This window comes from Channa argus, chromosome 17, assembly GCF_033026475.1.
Source record: "Channa argus isolate prfri chromosome 17, Channa argus male v1.0, whole genome shotgun sequence".
In the NCBI taxonomy this organism is placed as follows: Eukaryota; Metazoa; Chordata; class Actinopteri; order Anabantiformes; family Channidae; genus Channa; species Channa argus.
In genome coordinates this window covers 8288122-8309087 of record NC_090213.1, presented here as the reverse complement: position 1 = coordinate 8309087, position 20966 = coordinate 8288122, and the positions used below count along the sequence as shown (strand labels likewise).

The following is a 20966-nucleotide window of genomic DNA, read 5'->3' as shown; positions in this document are numbered from 1 at the left end:
TATATTTAAAGGGTACCGTGTGCAATATTAAACATACGTTTTTTCAGATGATGCATTGCACTGGAGTTGGCAAATTTTCATCTGCAGTTCCCCAGGCAGGTCACATTAAAAACACAATTACAACGTCAAAACAAAAGCAGCCCAGCTGACACAATGACCAACAATCAGGAAAACATGATAAACCATCAGAAAGACAGCAAAACCCTGAATAGCAATAACCCCAGTCAGTGGCTTCAGATGCTACCACTTACTTAATTCTCCTGAGTTGCATATTGTAGCTTCAGTGGGACTTATTTGGAAAGTTGAGATTTCATGTTGTCCTCAGAGAAAGTTTTTAATAAATTTTTGTGAATCAGATTGTGAGCAGATTGTGAATAATGTGACTGTGACACATTTAATTTGATTAATGCCTTTGAGAAGAAGAGCAAACCTTCTGTGTTGTCAGGGGAACTGACTATTCTTTTAATGTAAACTTGAAAAAGTGTGAAACTATCCTTTAAATGTATTTTATTTAAAAACGGGGGACGAGGCTGCCTGTACCTGGCAACCAGTCTTGACTATGACGTCACTTGTTCTTAGCGCAGTGTGCAGCTGGCAGCTGTCGCCATCATATCAGGAGAAATGTTAACCTCAGTGTAAAGTCGGTCAACAGTTGTGTTCGAGGATATAAAATTATTGATAACATTAATATCTCTTTGTTTCTTTTGTCGATCTTCTTTGAAATCTTGTGATGTTATTAACCAGTCAACGCGTTTAGTGCTGTTGCAGTTTGTGTGGTAGCACACATTAGCAGAGCTGGAGTCTTGAGACGCAGCAGGAAGGGGCGGTGGGCTGCTAAAAACGCTCGCTTGCTAGTTAGCAGCGAACGAGCTAGCCTGCTTCCTGGCGAGTAAATAAAACGTACAAAGAAACATCGAGTTACAGATATTTCTCAATAAAGTCACGACTGTGAACGCTGATACCTGAGTTGTCGCCGGTAGTTTCCGCTGCTGTCTCGTGCTACGTTTGTAACGCACCGTAGGCAAGAAGCTAGCTGCTACTCTGCTGAGAAACCAAGAAGATTCAACGGCAACTTAGAGCTAACAAAGCAGAAAGAGCCAGCTGGGCTCGGTCCTCCACAGTGTGAGTCAGTTAAGCTGGAGCTGGCTTCGTCACATTTCCCATCTTTAACACGTATGTCCAATGATTATTTTTTACTGCTTTACTTTTCCTTTTGTTGTTGTTATGGCCTTTCCTGCTGAGTGCTAAGTGAGCTAATGTTAACTTTGTTTCAAAGTGTCACCGGCTACTCCTCAGCAACAGCTACTGCATGTTCGGCCGCTACAGCTTCCGAGTGCATGCAGCTGTTGCCAAAATCGTTTAGAATTCGATCGAATGGCTCAAATTATTTAACAGAGCGCTAAAATCAGCCTTCTGGACTATGATAGTGACCTTGTGGTTGGGTATTTCTGTGCTATGCAGCAGGCTATTTGGCCTGACGACTGAAAGAATGTCTGAGGGAGAGAACAAGCAGGGCCCGGACACTACCCAGGAGGTGAGACCAGAGGCGATGGCAGCTGCACCCGCAGGTCAAGGAGTGTCATCAGTGTCTCCCCCCGTGTCCACGGTGACCCAGGCTCCAGCTACCGCTGCCACGGAGGACGAGGAAGAGGAAAGCGAGGATGAGTCGGAGATTTTGGAGGAAAGCCCGTGTGGACGCTGGCAGAAACGCAGAGAAGAGGTAGATTTCATCTTTATCTATGACCTTAATTCACCAAGTGTTGTTAGCAAATACAGTAAATGGTCCAGTCTCAAGAAACTATAAAAGGACAGTGGGGTGATGGGGCTGTGAAACATGACTTTCACAAAGACACTAAATATTCAAGCTAAAGTTCAGGCAAACATGTTTAGCTCAGTTATGTGGCCTTTGTGCCGAGGTTAAAAACATTGAATTTAACAACAGTTATTTATTGATTATTAGTTATTTCCTTGGGATGACTTCTCTGCCTACAGTCTGGAGGAAGAACCTATTTCATAAACTAGACCTGTCCTGGAAGTTGTTGCCAGGGTGAAAAGAGACCCTCATAATGCTGATGGTTTTTAATGATAAATGTCCTAAACATTGTAGATAAGCACTGACTATTCTCTATGCCGTCTCTGTTACCTTTTTACTGGAGTATTTAAAAATGTTGATAAAATATTCTGTTTATTTCCTAAAGGTGAATCAGCGCAACGTCCCTGGGATCGATAATGCTTACTTGGCCATGGACACTGAGGAAGGAGTTGAGGTGGTGTGGAATGAGGTCATGTTCTCAGAAAGGAAAAATTTCAAACTGCAAGAGGTGGGTGCAGAGATACAGTAAAATAGATTTGGTAGATTAGATTTTTATGATGTTAACATCTGATGATTATGGGCAAGGGAACAACATTTATATTTAATGCATTGACGAGATGCTTACTATTAGATTCTTGTGTATTTTTTTGTTTTTGCTGTTATCTCACTAACAATGTGGAAGCCTACTGTTTTCCTTTTTAGCTTTTAAGCTTCTTAGGAAGTGGTGGAGCTTGTTGCTGCCAGCACAGTATTCAGTCAGTGAATTTGTCAGAAATGTTAAAAAAAAAAAAAAGGTCATATGGTGACAAGTGGTATTTAGGCTTTGCTTGCACATACATATTGGAATTGTAGGCTTTCTATCATGATGCTTTGCTTTATTCTGAAGTCATATCCAATTTCTTCCATATGGCTTCAGCTGCAGAACTGGCCTTAGTTGATAGCATATAGAAATATGCAATTATGTTTTTAAAATGTGTTTGTGCTAGACTTAAAAACTTGCAAATGATTAGTTATAATGTGTTTGATTTAATCATTTTATTTTTCTGCAGGAAAAAGTTAAAGCAGTGTTTGACAACTTGATTCAGCTGGAGCATTTAAACATTGTGAAGTTTCACAAGTACTGGGCTGATGTCAAAGAGAACAGAGCGAGGGTATGAGATCATTAAAGAACATCCCCTGTTCATCAAATCGCGTGACAAATAAAATCTCATTAATAATTATTTTTGTTTTGCATTTGTTCTGCAGGTTATTTTCATTACTGAATACATGTCATCGGGAAGTCTCAAACAGTTTTTGAAGAAGACAAAGAAAAACCACAAGACAATGAATGAAAAGGTGTGAAATCTCTGCTTTTCCTCACAGATGGATTTTTAAATTAAAATTTTGTTAAACATTATTCTGACAAGTCAGAAATGATTGATAGAAGTCCTGTTTTAACCTGTTTCTGTTTTTGGACCAGTGAGATTGTACCATTAACATATTCTCTCATCTGACAGGCCTGGAAGCGCTGGTGCACACAAATTCTGTCTGCTCTCAGGTTAGTTTAAACTAACCTATCATAATAATTGCCCTCATAATAGATGAGATGAGACTTGATTGATCCCACAATGGGGAAATTCCACTGTTCCATCAGTGGAAAAAAATCTATATTTTATTGAGGATAATTCTATAGTTCTCAAGGGCTTATTGTTAAAGTTGCTGACAACCCTTTCTGAATCTAGCTATCTGCTAATAGGGCTTATTTCGTTATGGGGCTAACAAGTAACAGCAATATTTGTTTGAGGTTTATAGTTGTATTATGTATGTAGCGGTGTATGTACAGTAAATATATGTATATACACATTTGTGTAAGTATACGTAGTGTGTTTAATTATTATTTATTTATTTTTTTATTCTTCTTTCCGTAAAAAGCACATTGAGTTTATTTGCATGAAATGTGCTTTACAAGTAAATTTCCCTTGCTCTGTATTGCTTAGTCTCATAAATTATGTGTGAATATTGTGGAACTGTCACGCATTTTAACAACCAGCAGCTGCAGTCATTTGACAAATGCGTTACCTGTTTATTTTTTGTGTGTGTGTGTTTTTTTTTTTTTTTTTTAAATCACTTGTAACCTTCTTCTCTTGCTCTCAGCTACTTGCACTCCTGTGAACCTCCCATCATCCATGGCAACCTGACCTGTGACACCATCTTCATTCAGCACAATGGCCTCATTAAGATTGGTTCAGGTAGGCCTCAATCCATACAAAGCAAGAGATGTTCCAGCAGAATTTCAGCATAGCACCGTGAAGCCAGTGGTACAGGGATATGTGGAGGGCTGCTTGCACAGTGAATTCCCCAAAACCTTGTTAATGGATGCATGGTCTGTGCGAACAAAAACTGACATCTGCAGTTAGGACTGCGCATGACATATAGTATAATACCCATTTTTGCTTTCGCATTACCATGCACAGTTACATTAGAGAAGAGACAGTAGCCCATTAGATGACAGTGTTTAATAAATAAGCAAATCATAATACCATCAGCGGCTGTGTCAACCCATAGTTTAAATAATCCATCAAACATCTCAAGACTCTAATAAAAATGTAATTTCCTTTAAATACATTACACCACAGTGCCACATCTTTTATGGTTTTTTTAGTTTGCATGTTTTTGTGTGAAATATTAAAAGTTCCTGAATAGGCTTCACTACTTTCTGTAGGATACTGTGTGGTGTTTATTTTTATTTTATTTATTTTTTGCTTATATGCACAGCTTGCAGTGCTTTTTTTTCAGTTTTTGGACAATTTTTACTTTTTTTCCCTTAAAGCCCCTTTCAGACAAGCACTAGAATTCAGACACTTTCCAGACTTTCTCTGGGGTGGTTGTATGTGTGAACGCAAACGCCCAAGTCATTGCTCTGATTTTTACCCAGCCAGTTCCCTAGTGCAAAGTCCGGATTATCTCCAACTGAGCTCATTTGTGAATAGAGGAAGTAATATGCCAGAGAACTTCCCATGAGTGAGTGGGTGTGTTGATGATGTCTATTTCCTGCGACTGCAACTAGACCAGGCACCTGACGAAACACCTGAAGGTTAAAAACGCATTCATTCAACCCAACAACAATGTTGAACTGGAAGGGCAACGAAATTCATGAACTATTGTTGGTGAGGGGAGACCTGGAAATCATCAAACAAATACAAGGAACAGCATGAGATTCTGTGGTATTCGACCAGATTAGAAAGCAAAACACGGTCACTTCTGCAGCTTTGTTTTTGCATCATGCTCTGCACCTTGCTTCAGATGCCCAAGCCCCACCCTCTGCCCAGTTGGAGTATTCCTTCACAAGTGAGAACGCATCTCACACAGATTATGTCCCAACGTTTGCTACATGTCTGAAAGGGAAACAGACACTGTCAGGATCCCCCTGACATTCTCTAGTGTTCATGTCTGAAACAGTGTTTTATTTTTAAGTGTTTTGCACCTGCACCCATCTGTGGCTTAACATGGCCTCTCATCAACCACATGTTTACTTCTTCTTCTACTTCTGTATTAATGATCTTAATAAAACATAATTCTCCACAATTTTAGTTGCTCCAGACACTATTAACAACCACGTGAAAACTTGTCGGGAAGAGCAGAAAAGCCTTCACTTTTTTGCTCCAGAATATGGAGGTAAGATTCTGTTAGTGTGTAACTTTTTTCTCATGGTCTGCAGTGGTGTTTTTATGTTATTGACGAGTTTTGTTTCTTTTCAGCTGTTGCCAACGTCACCACAGCTGTGGATATCTATTCTTTTGGAATGTGCGCCTTAGAGGTGAGAGCAAACCTTGTAGCTGTTAATAACTCAGTCCTGCTTTTGTGGTGATTCACAAAAACAATGAGAGCACACAGTTTGTCTCAATACAAGTCTTACCGAGTACTTTAGAAGTAATGCACTGATAAATTATGTATCATAGCATTCTAACAGTGTGATCCAAATTAAGATACGCTAGTAATCTGTTTCAGCAGTCACTGTTTATTTATCACTGTCTTTTGTAAGAAAGGAAATGTAAAATACTTACGTCTTTTGTATGATTAATAATAAAAATAGGTGTGCCGTGATCATTACCAGTGTCTCCAAATTGTGTTATGTAACATGGGAGCGGCTGTTGTGGATTTATTGCTCGTTTTGGTGAGTATTTATGAATCATTTCAAATCTGCAGCCTTCATTGTCTAATCACTCCTTCAGATGGCTGTGTTGGAAATCCAGAGTAATGGAGATTCCTCTTATGTGTCCCAAGAAGCTATAAACAGTGCCATTCAGTCCCTAGAGGACCCATTACAACGGGTGAGCAAAGCCTGTGAGGCTGTTTGGGAGACACACCCAGAACATGAACTTTCTTTTTGCCTAATGATTCATTACGGAAAAAAGAAAAAAAAGTAATTGTTTTTATTAAATTATTTTCAGGAATTCATCCAAAAGTGTCTGGAGGTAGATCCCAGTAGGCGACCCACAGCTAAGGAGTTGCTATTTCACCAGGCCTTGTTTGAGGTGCCCTTACTCAAACTGTTGGCTGCACACTGCATCGTCAGCCACCAGTGTGAGTAAAGACACACACACACACTTTATCAGTTTATATGTTTAAATAACTTCTTGAAACACTTGTATCACACAATGCAATTACAACAAGCCCATACTGCAGCATGTGGGGAAGATTGGAGAAGTAACTCTCTCTCATGGTTGAGTGCTCTTCTCTGATTACAGTGCTTTTATTTTACCTGCAGATATGATTCCAGAAAATGCTTTAGAGGAAATGAAAAAGAACATGGACCCAAACTTGGTGATTGTTGAAGCCAAGAACGTTCAGATGAAGTAAGTGTCAGACCATTCACTGGCCATTTCCTTACGTACACCCGTGGAGTCTAATCCAATTCAATACAGCATCTCTGGCATAATGTCTACTTTTACAAAGTTATAATTTCTCAGTTATCAGTCATCAGAAAACTGATAATTCTATGTTTATTATTGGGTTAAAGTGGTTGGCATAGTCGTACTAGAGTGGGTCTATTAAGGAGTGGTCCTGCTTTGTCTGCCTCATTTATTTTAATAGGGTGCTTAAAACATTTGAACTACCTCTTAATATACTTTACTGTAGTGCACTCCAGTATGACTCCTTCACCTACTGTGACCTCAATAATAAACACTGTTTTGGGAAAAAGTATGAGGAAATAATATTTAGTGGAGTTCACTTGCTCATGTGTCTATACTTTATAATGACTTTATTATTATTTTGTTTTACATAGATTTTGTATTACAAAGAAATTACTGGTTGTAGATATTGCGTAGACATTAAGGTTGCCTTGCAGTTAATAAAATTAATATAATGAAAAGTTGAAACCTAGCTGGATTCTTAATAAGGCTGGTGAATTTCTGTATATTTGTTCTTGTCAACAAATGCTATAAAAAGGCTAAAACCAACAGTGAATTGCTATGACTCAGTGTAATGTTTGTGAATCCAGAACCTGATATTAGCTTACTGCCATAGAAGACCTAGAATATTCACGTGTTTTTTTCTCTGTATCAGGCTCTCTCAGTTTCCTGCGCTTGAGCTGGACAAGTTTCTAGAAGATGTAAGGTAGGAAAATAATAATTATTATTATGTTGCTGATTTAAAGATTCTGGTTTTAATAGTTGGGCCTGCTGTTCACGTTAGTTACAACATATCCATTGATTAAAAAGACCCTGCCTTATTTAGGGACCACTGTACAGTATACCATCTTTCTCAGCTGCCAATTTGGAGCACAACTCCTGCAGAATGTCCACAACTGCAATTTTTATAGTTTTTATTTTTTTTCTTTCTTTCTCTCTGTATTAGGAATGGGATTTATCCTTTGACAGCGTTTGGGATACCCTGTCCACAGCAACCACAGCAAGAGGCAGTGAAGTCTCCTATAGTGCCCCCTTCAGTCAAAACTCCAACTCCTGAGCCTGCAGAGCTCGAGACCAGGAAGGTGAGAACTGCAAATATACCTCAGTGAAATAATGATAGGGGAAACTCTGTGCAAGGCAAAAACATTAAAATAATTTGTTTTACCACTTAAGATGCCTCCAAATTTTCTCAAGGATGCCATTAGCAGAAGTTACCAATTTATGGACGTGCAGATGGAAATGATTTATTTTGTGTGTCTCTGTATTTCTTAAATAAAACCCACAATGCACCTTCATCCTATCCATTCTATGCACTGATTCAAGTATTTCTTTTGTTTGTATGTTTATGAGCTGAAGAATATTTCCATTTTTAACTCTACAGGTCCTTCAGATGCAGTGTAACATTGAGCCAGTTGATGAAGGCACCAAACATCATGTAAGTCTCATTAATTCTGTAACGTTTGTGTTCACAAGTTATACACATTATGCTGTATTTAAAAGTGATCTGTGTTGATCAACTTTTAATTGACTTTTCTCCTTTTAGTTGACCTTGCTGTTGAAACTTGAGGATAAATTAAACAGGCACTTGAGCTGTGACTTGTTACCAAGTGAGTATTCTTATTTCTTTATTACGACTGTGAAGTTGCATGCAGCAATGTAAGCATTGTCACTGAATGTATGACAACTTGGATGACTGGTGAACTGCTTTATCAACACCTTGTGTGTATGTGTATTTGCAGAACTTGATGATATAGCATTTACAAATTGAATTTTCCCTATTATGCAGTATTTCTCTGCTACCATTTTTGGCAAACTGCTAAATATACGGCACATAATTATTAGTATCACATGATCCTTTGCTCATGGGTTGCTGTACTGGACATGCTTGTATTTTCTGTGTGCATGCTAATGACTCAGACACAACATAGGAGAAGCAGTTTATTAAAACTTTGCTTGACAAAATTGTTTGAGTTGAGTTGCCTTAAAAGAACATTATTTAATGACACGTCATTGTCCTGTCAACACTCTAAATGTCCCCCACCCCCAGATGAAAACGTGCAGGAGCTGGCTGTGGAGCTTGTTCAGCTAGGATTTATCAGTGAGGTAAGTAGACTTCTCCATCTCGACCTCAACCCTCATAACCCTGACATCCTGACTTTAGCATCCAAAAACACAAGATAATTGTTCGACCTCATTGTCTCTGCATTTCAGGGCGATCAGCCACGGCTTGCATCTGTTCTTGAAGAGGCCTTCTCAAAATTCTACAGCCGAAATGGTTCTCTCAATCCGGTGACAGTGTCCTCATAGCAGAGGACTCGCCAGGCCTTCTGTCAGCCCTCCTCGTCCTCTTCAACAGGACTAGCTTTTTGCTCCACTTCCAAGTTGCAAGAGAGCTTTGCAAGGACAGAGGAGAGGAAGCCTTGGTCTGATTGCAGATCCTGCAGCCTGTCCTTGTAACTTCTGGTGGGAAAAGCTGCCACTAAGTGGTTGTCGCTTTCTATCTTTTTATTTTTCATCCCACCCAATACAGCCATCTGCTTCTCTTTTAAGAGAGAAAATCCTAGTTGCAACTTAAAGGAAAATACAAATGTTTTCATTTTTAGCGTATCTCTTTCAGTTCTAAACACTGTTGAAGTGGGAGAGGTAAGCAACATAAAACTGGATAACGGCAGTATTTTCCTTAAGTCAGTATTAAAATTGTATTTTAAACATTTTTACTTCAAACTGTTTAATAGTTGTCTGTATGGAAAAAAAAAAACTCTGTCCAGGCATACAGAATTGTATGTATTAATGGTGTTGTAAGGTTAAGTCTGGTTTACTGGGCCTTTAAACGTTCTCTTGAGCAGTGAGTGAGGCATCTTTCCTACCTTGTATTGGTTTCCGAAGACTGCGTCAAGCTTTGTCACTTTTAGTAGTTAAAAACTCGGATTCTATCAACATAGACATAAAACATGCAGCTGCAACACAATCGGAAGAGCTACCCATATATTAAATATGAAGCTATTTATTTGGACCTTTTGTTGGTTGTGCACTGTACTTCACTTCCAGCACTAAGGCCGGTGGTCATTTGAATGTATGCTTTTACTTGCTTCTTTCAATCAAATAATTTTCTATAAGATAGTTTGTCGACTTTGGTCCAGTCCGTGTACCTACTAGCTGCTGTTTTAAGAAACCTATTGCAGCACTTACTGATTAGAATTAGGTCAAGTAATTGTCTTTAAGTGGCATTTTACACAGGAAATGTTAATTTGAATGCTCTGGCATTTAAGCACGTGATCTGGTGTGTCAACAGATTTGGTGAGCGCACGTATGCTTTACGGTCCAAATGGAAACTGGTGCATGCAACAAGCTTATTTCTGTAGTTGGTTTAGTTCTCATTTTAACAAAGATGGCGATAGATGGAAGTATCATGGTGAAAGAATTTTATCAACTATGGCCCTGTCAGTATTTAGATTTTGTGGCTCTGAATCATTAGTTTCCTTCATAGCTGAAGCACTGCTTGACATCCCAGCTACAACATGCTTTTGCCACTTAGGAATTCAGTTTTGGCTCAGTTCTCTTGCATCTAATAACTGTCTAATCTCTGCTAGTTTGCACTTCTGTATACTTCTGTTGGCTGTATCTGTCCTGTAGCCTCCAGCTTCTTCACACCTAACAGACTTGAGACTTGATAATTTGGAAATCATTGGAATTTTAGTAAGTTATCCAATTTTGTTTTCTTTATGCTGTGACTACCTTTTGTTAGGGTCTGTAGATACTGCAGGATACCAGTGTTGGACTGCCTGGCATGCTTGTAGCCATCTTGTACACTGTATGCTGGACACTGCTCTGTTTCCGCTACTCATTTAACCCTTTTTTTCACTTCCTGATATAATAAAATTACACAATCAGCACTTCAAGTCCTTGTTCTGTGTCATCTTGTGTATATCACAAGCTCAGGCCTGCTGCTGATGGAGAATTTCAGATCATACACAGTGAGATGTTTACTTAAGATTGTCTCTGCTTCTTGGTTTAAAAAAAAAAAAAAAAGGCAGGTTCAGTGGCCAGTTTTTGGATGGTCCACCAGCAAAAACTCTGCCCAACAGATGTGCATGTAGATGTCAGATCCCAGAACCTAAATGATTAACCACGTGTGGAGCAACATTTCATGTGTATGCAATTGATACTTGTCTTTGTGTCTGGTGAAATAATTTAATTTCCTCCCATTTCCTGTATTTGGTACTGTAATCTCTTTAGATTTTCATCACAATCTGAGAGGCCCTTTCAATAACCTGGTGCCTCTACAGACAATTTAGGCAATGAGCAGGTCTTATTTCTTTCCTATTAAATATTCAGGGTTGTTTAGAGGACCAAAAGAAGAGATAAGCACGTTAATGTTAACATTACCATAACATTGGAGCCACGCCGCTATTTAAAACACAACTGAAATGTAGTTTAGATGATGTTTAAAGAAAGTTTAAACATCACATTTTAACTGCAATAATTAACACACAGACTCACAATTGGGACAAAAAAATTATTTATACAAAAATGCCATCCCGGTGCATCTGGAGTGTGATCGCTACACTCCGATCATCACCATTTGAATTATTTGTTCAAATGTTTAAGAAACTGTAGCCCTTGTACAAGTATAATAATGTACATACTTAAAAGTCACAATGTGTGCTCATAACCGCTGAATAAAACACATTTCATGCTGACAAACACATTGCCGTACAAAATTACAGCAGAATAATAGAAGTACAGCAAGACTAAAAAAGTTTGTATATAAAACACCCTAGAAACACACTCAAAATAAAAAACGAAAAAAAACCTACCAAAATGGTGACATCCAGTTTGTGTTTCATTAGTGGTATTTTCAATTCTGTACATTGTGAATAAAAAAAACAAAAACAGTACATAGCACTTCAAACACATTACTCTTTCACATTAAAATTGTGTTTTTACTTCCCAGTTTGAAAGTAGTGTTTATAGGCACAGTAATTGAATTCACCATTCCTTGTTTCATGTAACTCCACTTGTACTTGCAGATAAAGTCACTTCACCCTTTTGTTTCCAGAAGTTTGCTGTTGTAGAGCTGCCAAACCTCAAAGTGTACTAATTCGCTGTAAGTTCGGACAAACAGATACTCACTGCGAGCTGCTTCTACTGCTATGGCTCGACTTCAAACGCCCAGATTTTACTACAGTCCAACAAAGGACACCTATTAATTGGAAATGGTCAAAGTCTGAAGGCTGTCATTTGAAAACAACATAATTAAGATTTATAAGTGTTAATCAGATTAACTGGTGTTGTCTTACTTTCAGCACAAATCAAATGAGTCTAAATGGGCTATTTACACACAGACAAGATCTTATTGCATTTTTGCTTTAAACAACTGAATATGCTAATTTCAGTAAATAACGACATTTATGTCTTTAGAGAACTGTATTTAGAAACTTGTTTGGACTAACCTGCATTTATTAAATAAGTGTTTTTTTTTTTTTTAATTGACAGTCCATTAACACTTTTAACTAGGGCCCAGACACAATTCAATAGTATCATTTATCATACTGAACTTTGTTACCAAAGTCAGTTGTCACAGTACTCATTATAGTTGTTGTTTTTAAACAAATCTTTTTGCTTTGATTTCTCACAGAAGGTTGGGCACAAATATGAATAATAAAATAACTGATGGCTGAATTCCATTTTCTGATCACAGTTGCACTGTCACGACTTACTGGTAAACTTCACAGAGCCATTGTTAATGTCATTACCAAGACCTGTGCGCTTTCTAGTAATCAAGAAATTTCCTCCTATCGATTCTAAAAAAAAAATATATATATTTGAATCATAAATGCATAACATTGATTATTTTTAAATTGTTTGTCAATAAATTTTAAATCGTATTATATATGCAGCTTTAATTCTGTAATAATTTTCAGAAAGGTAATATTTCCTAAAATTGAACAATTCTATAAATAAAATACTTGAAATTAGGATGTAAAAAATGTTGAACGCTTTAATTATCCTCAGGTTTTTACCTAGGTCTGCAAGATTCGTCTACTTTAACAATTTGAGCTTAAATAACCAGAAATTATGTGACATGGGTAAACAAATCATTTCTGATCAGAGAGGAGAGTGGCAGATGAACAAATCACATATATGTGATATATTCATTTTGTATCTTGTGTAGAAATATCCAACCCCAGCACCAAACTTTCATTTAGACCAATCTGTGTCTGAACAACCAGATAATTTGTGCAACTCTCTTGCGGTCAGGTCTTCCATAACTTAAATCTTATTTTGGAGTGAAACTCTCCAAACCTTGATGTGGAAAGAAAACGGCAATAATACAGAGTGATGTAGAGTTAGCACCATTAGTGCGGCTAAAGGCATTTGACTTGTGGAGGCTTGTTCTAGTTCCACTCCTGGTTGGAAGTACATGTAATTTTTGCGCTGCATTGAAATCCATTAACCCCCTCCCCTCTTGCGTTTTATAATGGAGGGGTCTGGAAAACATGATGGCATTCTTTATTTCTTCAGACACTGGTACATCAGTGCTCGTGGATTCAGCATGTAGCGCTCAGAATTGAGGAGCTTGGTGAGATACTGCGGCACCGGAGGCCGAGGAGCCATGTAGGACACGCCGGGGCTGACGGCCATCACCTCAGCAATCTTCTGTTTCATTTCTCTTATCTCCCGGTCCTGCTTCAGTATTTTATCTGTAGGAAGGAGAAATGTGTTTAATGACACATCAATTCATATTTTTTCTGGTGATTGTAAATGTGATGCTTTGAGTTGTTCAGTTTTCAAGCAAAATAATGCACCTGGATTTAAGCACATCCTAAATGATAGCAGCTGGCTGATTTCTTGTTCCTTAATCCTTTCCAGTAACATGGTTTTAAAAGTTATAAAATGTGTAAACTCTTGACATGAATATTTATGGTATGAAATATAAGGACATGATTTCTCAGGAGTGTAACCAAAATGTAATATACTTTAAGTCCAGTTGATGGTGCCACTGGACACATTTCCATCCCAAATTCATTACTTGTTTGGAGCCAAAATGTCCTTCAAATTTCCTTTAAAATTGCTGCCCCCCTTTTTCCCCCCACATTTTCTTTTAACTAACAGCAAGATATGACAAAAAACACAATACATAGAAAAGCATCATTCAGTTCGTGCAGGATTTAAACACTGAGGCAAAACTCTCGCTACGTCAGGAAAAAACTGAACCTTGAGCGATTTCCAGCTGTCTGCGGGCATCTCCCAGAGCTGAGAACAGGTCCAGTTTGATGCGGGTCTCAGCGCTCAGGTTGTACTCTAAATGTTGAGCCTTCTCCTGCATGGCTGACAGAGTGGACAGCAGCATGTCTGTCTCTTTCTCCACACCGTGGTATTGCCCCAAAGCCTGAATCCAAAGGCACAACACGGGTTAGGGCGCATCAAAACAGCAGTGTTACCTCCCGCAGCCACCAACTGAGGAAGCCAGTGCTTTGGTTCCCCAAGTCTTTATGTGTTCTTTAAATTTCAGTCAGGTCTAGTTTGTTTAACTATTCTGGAAATGGAGTTCGTTTTGTTCACTTAGGGAACCAATGCACGACAGAGCAAACGGTTTTCACACACTGATGATGAACTGGCCAGACATTCAAAAAACATTAAAGAGAGGGATTTACTGAAAGATGATTCTTTCTGTGTTTAACATGTTCCCACATTTGCCTTAAAGCAGTGCAATGTTTTTATGAAAGACCTGGCTTTTTTTTTTTTTAGCATGCTTCATGGAGAATATGCCACTAAAATGAAATCCAAACCCACACAGTACCACAATGTGCACACCCGATGTCATACACAAACAACTGTACAATAACACTGTGTACTGATATGATGACAAAAGTGCAGTATCCAAGCCAAAACGAAACCAAAAGAACTCAAATTCACCCATTAAAACCCATTCTGTTTGATAATACAATAATTACAGACACAAAAAAACATAAAAATCAAACAAAACCACTAAAAGACCAAACTAAAGACAATCAAGTACTGGAGCACTTGAGACTCACGGACAAACTCACAAGTTCATTCCCAAATAAAGGAAAAAAAAATACCTCAACATCACTCTCTAGATCTACCACATGACTCTCTTTCACTTGATACTCCAGCTGTAGTTGTTTGTACTCTGTCTCTAGATCTTTAACTCTTTTCCTTAACATTTGGGTTTCAGAGTGTTCCTGCCTGGTGTAGGAGATGGAGAAAATAGCAGTTTTGAGCGGTAAGAGAGGGGTTTCATTTAATAAAAAGACCGGTTCACAGAGAAAGAAACATGACATTTCATTTGCAGTGTAATGAAGACGCCGTTTTAATATACAAGGTCAACAATCTGTAAAGATATTCATCAAAAATAGTTTTGCGTCATCTGAAATGTAATTGCGCGTGAGTTCCGTATGAAGCTGGAGCCAGCTTCACATAAACACTGGAAACGGGGACGCAGCTAGGCTGGATTTCACCTAAGGATTCCTTTTATTAGATAAAGACAATATGAAGTTTACATTATGCCAGGTTAACTGTTGGGGACACGGGAGCCATCTTGTGAGGATCCCCTGCTTTTCTTTTGGTTTATATCTTATCATCCTCGTTTGCTGTGCCTTTTTGTCTACTTCTCATTTTAATTAGTTATTGTTATTTTTTATTGTTATTTTCAATTCTTCGACTTTTTTGTTCTTCCATTTTCTTTGCTTGATACACATTTCTTTAACGTTCAATCGTCTGTAAAGCACTTCTGAACTGACTTTATCTGTATGACAGGAGCTCTATCAATAAAGTTTTGATTGATTAATGAATTTATGTCTGTACGCTCTCAGTTTGACAGCTTGTAAATTAACCACTGGAAAACTGTATTTCTCATCATTAGTTCTTCCAGATAGCATTGCTTGCTATTGTGAATAAATTCCTCCAGGTAGGTTCCTCTTTCTTCCTCTTCGCTCCTTCTCATCTCTATCGCATTTGAACAACTTAAGAATTTCAGCCAAAGAAAACACTGCATACCTCTCAAGATGGCACATTTATCCCCAAACAGTTAACACAGCGTTACGTATCTTCACATTCTTATAGGCCAGAGGTTCCCCCCTGTTTCCAGCCTTTATGCTAAGCTAAACAAACTGCTACTGAAGCTGTCTCCAGCTTCAGAGGGAACATACAGACACCAGGTCAAGAAAGTGAGTAAACAACATGATGCATTCACTAACAGCAAAATTCAGTTTTTATTATCAGTATGTATGTAGATCCCAGCTTTACTTTTCAGGCACTAATCGACTTCAGTACAGGGACTGTAAAGGTGTGATAGGTGTGATTACCTGTTTGTTAGGCTCCGTGCTATGCTGGCCGCCTCCTCCAGTTTCTGAGCGTGAAGTTCACCCAACTGTTTCTCAACAGAGTGTCTGGCATCCGTCTCTTCTCTGGTCTTTTTCTCCAGTATGGCGGCTGTCTGTTTGTCCCGCTGCTTGGTTTTGGTCAGACACAGAATCCTGACGAAAAGACGTTAATTTAACCTCAGATAATGACGTAGAGAGAACACTGTGCCAACAAAAGAAACAATATATATGCTTACAGAAAATGTCCTAACATGGTAAATAAAGCATAATACTGATGTGCTTAATTAAACAATGAATTATCTGTTGGATCATCATCTGTTGGTGGATTGTTGATTGGTTAAAAGCTTGATTTTGTTTAAAAAAAGGTTTAAAAACATGTATGTGTCAGTGTCTAATACTGTAGCACACTGTTGTACATTTAAGCTTCCCCCAGTGTGTTTGGTGGATCACCCACTTGCTTTGAAGCAGCATGTTGGACTGTCTGAGCAGAGAAACCTCTGGCCTCAGGCTCCTCTCACTGTTGGTCAGGTTGCAGATGTGACTTCTCAGCTCCTGCTCGCTCTGTCTGCTCGCCTGCAGCTCAACCTTCAGCCTCCTCAGCTCCTGCTCCAACCTGAAAGTAGAATTTTCTCCTTATTTCTCTTAATTCCACCGTCACATTATACCTCCATCTAAGTTCAAACTATTTGTGTCGTACTTGCTCATCTGTTCAGAGTAATAACTCTGAGCTGTTGTTGTACTCTTGTCTGTCATGTTCCGACTGGGGCTGGCTGTTTTGGAGCTGGATCTCTGTTTCTTCTCAGGTCGTCCTGCAGGTGGTGAAGAAGTGTTTGTGTTGCCTCTGCGGGCTTTTGGCGAGGTGTTTTTGGCCGCTCGTGCGGCTTTGCTTCCATGCTCCTCTTGAGGTAGATTATCTGAGGTTGGAGAGGATTCTGGTCCTCCCGCCCTGCTATGGAGATCTCTGGGCTCCCCAGCAGCGTGTTTGAATGAAGATGGCCTGCGGTTCGATTCAGCACACCTCACCTCCTGAGTTGCCTTGTCTGTCGCTCTCTCCTCGCTCCGGATTTGGAGGCAGTCCACTGTGTGCACTTCATCATGGGCAACTGCCGTACTGCTCTGACACTGATACTGACTTGAATCAGGTTTTATCTTCCATTTTGAGTCTGCAATACAGATAAAAACCAAGAGGTGGTTACTTCCAGCACTGTATCATATATATGATATCAGCCAACTATGAGTATACTGATGATAAGTCTGTGTACATATCGATGTACTGTCTAAACATACATATCATTGTGACTAGAAGTGAATAACATTGATTGCCTCATTACATAGCACCTGAAAGTGTGTGGGATATATTAAGGCAGCTATTGAACATTTTGTCCCTGACTGTAGAGTCTATTTGATTTTAAGCTCTGTAGTTCACTGTACTCAAAAAACAGACACTAGCAACTGTTTGCCTGTGCAAATATTCATTTGCTGCCACTTGAGTTTTGTTGTCATTATTCTGATCTAGATAAACTTCCAGAAATCAGTGGGCGTCCAAAAGTTCCCAGATTTGCCAAAACAGATATCTGTTGCTTTAAATCCTTCTGTTTTCCATTTCTGTCTGATTAGTACATTTAGTAGAATATTCTTATTTATTGTAATTTGATAACGTCCTGTGCTTGCAGGGCTGCGCAGAGTGTGGTGCGACAACCGAGCAAACCCAAAGCTGTAGCAGAGTGGGGAGATAGAGATAACTGATTCCAAGTTTCACGTTGGTGCTAGTTGAACTTGCACACTGTAGCTTTAATAGCACTGAGTGATGAAGGGCTGTATTTTAGGGAACTTGCTGCTGATCCATTATAGTTACTCACATTTCCATTTGAAATTATTTACATTCAATACACTGTATTTGTAAGGTAGCTCCACAGTACTGAGTGCTTGGTATCAGTAATTATCATCCAAACAAAGGATCCCACCTACAGAAACTTAAACTTCCAATCTCACCCTACTTGTGTGATCACATACAACAAAGACCCAGTGCACAGCACTAAAAATCAAGACAAAAGAAACTGACACATCCTGCAGATTGAGTGAATGGTAGTTTGATGTGTGATTGAATGGCCGGTGCCGGTGCACAGACTCACTGCTGTTGCCATCTGTGCCAGTCTTGGGGTAAACCTGCAGGCCTGGAGGGAGTGAATGCTGCAGGAGGTGCATGTGGAAATCGTTCTCATTCTGCACAGCTTTCTGTATGCGCAGCTTAAAAATGTTGGTGAAATAGCAGGTGGCATCAAATCCTAGATACACCACAGGATATCCAATACTGAAAAAGAACACAGAGAAACAAAGATACTGTAGTTGTGTACGAGCGCCACATTACAGAGATAAGATCTAAACAAATCCTGCCTGATTATAAGTGGCTATTCTATAAATGTATGCATTCTTTACATACATTTACTTTACATACTTTACATCATAATTGCTCATTAACTGGAAACATAAAAGTGAATTTTTCATAATGTGACACAGGTAATTCATTCAACACTAATGCATTTATTACAGCTCAATTAGTTTTATTTAGAGGATTAGTTTTAATTCTACAGAAGGTTGAGTGGCTCTTTTTATTCAAACATAAACATACCAGTGTGCAGCAAAAAGATGAGAGAGGTTGGCGTGAGCGGTTTTAATGTCTTTAAGTCTTAGTGAAGCTTCTGTGTACACAAGTAGAATCCAGAGGAACACTGTTGATATACAGATGCCCTTCTCTGAAAAGAAACATAAAATAGTCAGATATGAAGAGTTGGCAAATGACACCAGCATCTAATCAAATAAAATAATCAGCAATTAAATTAAATTAAAAATAATAAACAGTTGTAGTTGAATAGCAATGAAAATGAAATTGTTGTGTAAGGAACAGTTTGGAATAACTGGGGGTATAAAAAGCACAAACAAATAATTCCCTGCTCACCTGTGTGCCATATGTAATTGAATAATACATAGGTGCTGGCCACAAAGAACAGCCAGTGCAAAGGAACAAAAATTAAACAGAAGATGTCCAGAGTAAAGGCAGCACAAACAAAAACAACACAAATCACCTGCAAACAAAGAGAACAATCGTTTCAATGAAGACATTGGATTCATTCTGTGGGACTGTCACACAATTTCAAACCAAGCAACTGTTGGGGGGTTCTCACCAGCCCGTGGCAGTGGAAAGTGGTATATACACTCCCAAAAAAGAGCCAGCATGGCCACAGGTACTCCAGTCTGAATTCAAGGATGAAATCTGCCAGCAGCACCAGCGTCCACATCATAATAAACTTCAGGAAGGTGAATGCACTGCAAGCAGATGCAGAAATGATAAGCGAGTAAATTGTATGTTTTATTCAGTTGGCATGTGCAGTTTCCTCCTCTGATTCTAGTAAATAAAGTCATTTCAAATACAGTAAAGCTTTTTAAATGCTGCTATTTAACAAACACACAAGCTTTTAGAAGTATTAAACCTATAATTGAGTGGATGCATCTTTTTAAAAAATTCATCGCATTTCATCCCTTTAAGTAAAGGCGCTGAAGAACAATGACTGTTCCCTCATTCATTTTGTTAGGTGAGCACAAGCCAAACAGGAGCTGTTTCCTCCTTTGTTGTGCTCATAGGCTGCTATCACATCACCCCCTCTTTGTTTGGTAACCATGGCAATATTTCATCTGGAGGAGAGAGGGAGGGAGCACCACAGCATCCTATTACACACAAGTTTAAATCTACCCCCTAATGGTCGAGATACAGAGTGTATTTCAATTTATATGATGGGTATTTATTTTTCAGCTGATAGATATTATTTCACAAGTATTTAACCTGGAGCCACAGCATGTTAAATTCCTAAATTCCCAAGTTCAAATGTGTTCGTATTGTTACTAAAACTATGTGTTTTAATTTATCTCACTGCTAACTATACTTACTAAATGTGATTCTGCAGTAAAAAAAACAACATCAACACTTCATCTTTAAGAGCGAGGAGAAAGATAAACCGAGCACCAAAATAACTTCTTTAAATATGCTGGAACATGCTTTATACTGTTACTAAATCTATGCATATTAATCAGTCTCACTGGTCAATTGTAAGTTATTGAACGATGACAACAAGAGCAGGAAAAAAAAGAGCACACAAAGAGCAGTCATTTTAAAATGCAACTGATGACGTGCAAATAAATAACATGTTTGATTGTATATAATGATAAAGCCTTCATGTGAAAAAATGCACAGTTTTCTTCGGGTGCTATTCTTGTCTGGACTCTGTCTAGACGATTTCCAATTATGCTTTCAGGCTCTCCATGGACCATAACGGGAAATTCAGTTGTTAGTATTTTCCCAGACAGGCATGATGTGATAACTGTGCACCTAATTTGAGCAGGAGCCAGTGCAAAAGCAGACTGAGGAGCCTGGAGAGAACACAGGCCCACGTTAAGTTGCAGGGCTGCTGATTTCTGTCTGTAAACAATGCAGGATGAAGTAACTCGGCACATCTCTGCGCTCCGCCACCTTCAAGCTCCACACATGCTCATAGAAAATGGAAGACATGGACGGAGTGACGCGATGTGAGAGGCAAGACAGCTGAGCAGGATGAAATTCACACAAAGACCACGACAAAAGCAGCCTCGCAGCGGTAGCTACCTTTCAGACAGCTTCTCGGTTATTTTCAGTTTTTTCATTTTGCGGAGCCTGGTCGCGTCCACACATCGTTTCTTCATCTTATGGCTTCTGCTCCCTCCGCGCTGTTGTTGGGACACCGCAGCAGCAGCGACTAAGAGGGGGGGAAGGCAGCGCTGAGAAATAAAAAAAGGGGGGGAGAAATCCCTCTTTGTGGATGAAGATGTTCAGTCCAACCTGTGATGATGTCTGGAAACAAATACAGGAGACCCAACGGCTGT

The 20966-nt window shown here is 38.9% G+C and overlaps 2 protein-coding genes across 2 annotated transcripts; one reads left to right on the top strand and one right to left on the bottom strand.

Moving 5' to 3' along the window:
* Positions 1-570: 570 nt before the first annotated feature.
* On the top strand, positions 571-10604 carry nrbp1 (nuclear receptor binding protein 1). Its single transcript, XM_067481849.1, has 18 exons — positions 571-1173; positions 1462-1720; positions 2199-2321; positions 2863-2964; positions 3059-3148; positions 3310-3350; positions 3947-4041; positions 5384-5467; positions 5551-5609; positions 6025-6123; positions 6244-6376; positions 6561-6648; positions 7361-7411; positions 7652-7787; positions 8087-8140; positions 8249-8312; positions 8753-8808; positions 8917-10604. The coding sequence occupies exons 2-18, from the start codon at positions 1490-1492 to the stop codon at positions 9010-9012; spliced, it is 1602 nt and encodes a 533-aa protein (XP_067337950.1). The 5' UTR covers positions 571-1173; positions 1462-1489; the 3' UTR covers positions 9013-10604.
* A 603-nt stretch (positions 10605-11207) lies between these two features.
* si:dkey-12h9.6 (macoilin) lies at positions 11208-20966 on the bottom strand. The gene is made up of 11 exons (XM_067481847.1): positions 20710-20966; positions 19238-19379; positions 19012-19138; positions 18685-18808; positions 18188-18366; positions 16753-17218; positions 16510-16668; positions 16038-16208; positions 14793-14919; positions 13924-14098; positions 11208-13409 (listed from the first exon to the last, which is right to left on the bottom strand). Exons 1-11 carry the CDS (start codon positions 20784-20786, stop codon positions 13219-13221), a joined length of 1938 nt encoding a protein of 645 aa, XP_067337948.1. The 5' UTR covers positions 20787-20966; the 3' UTR covers positions 11208-13218.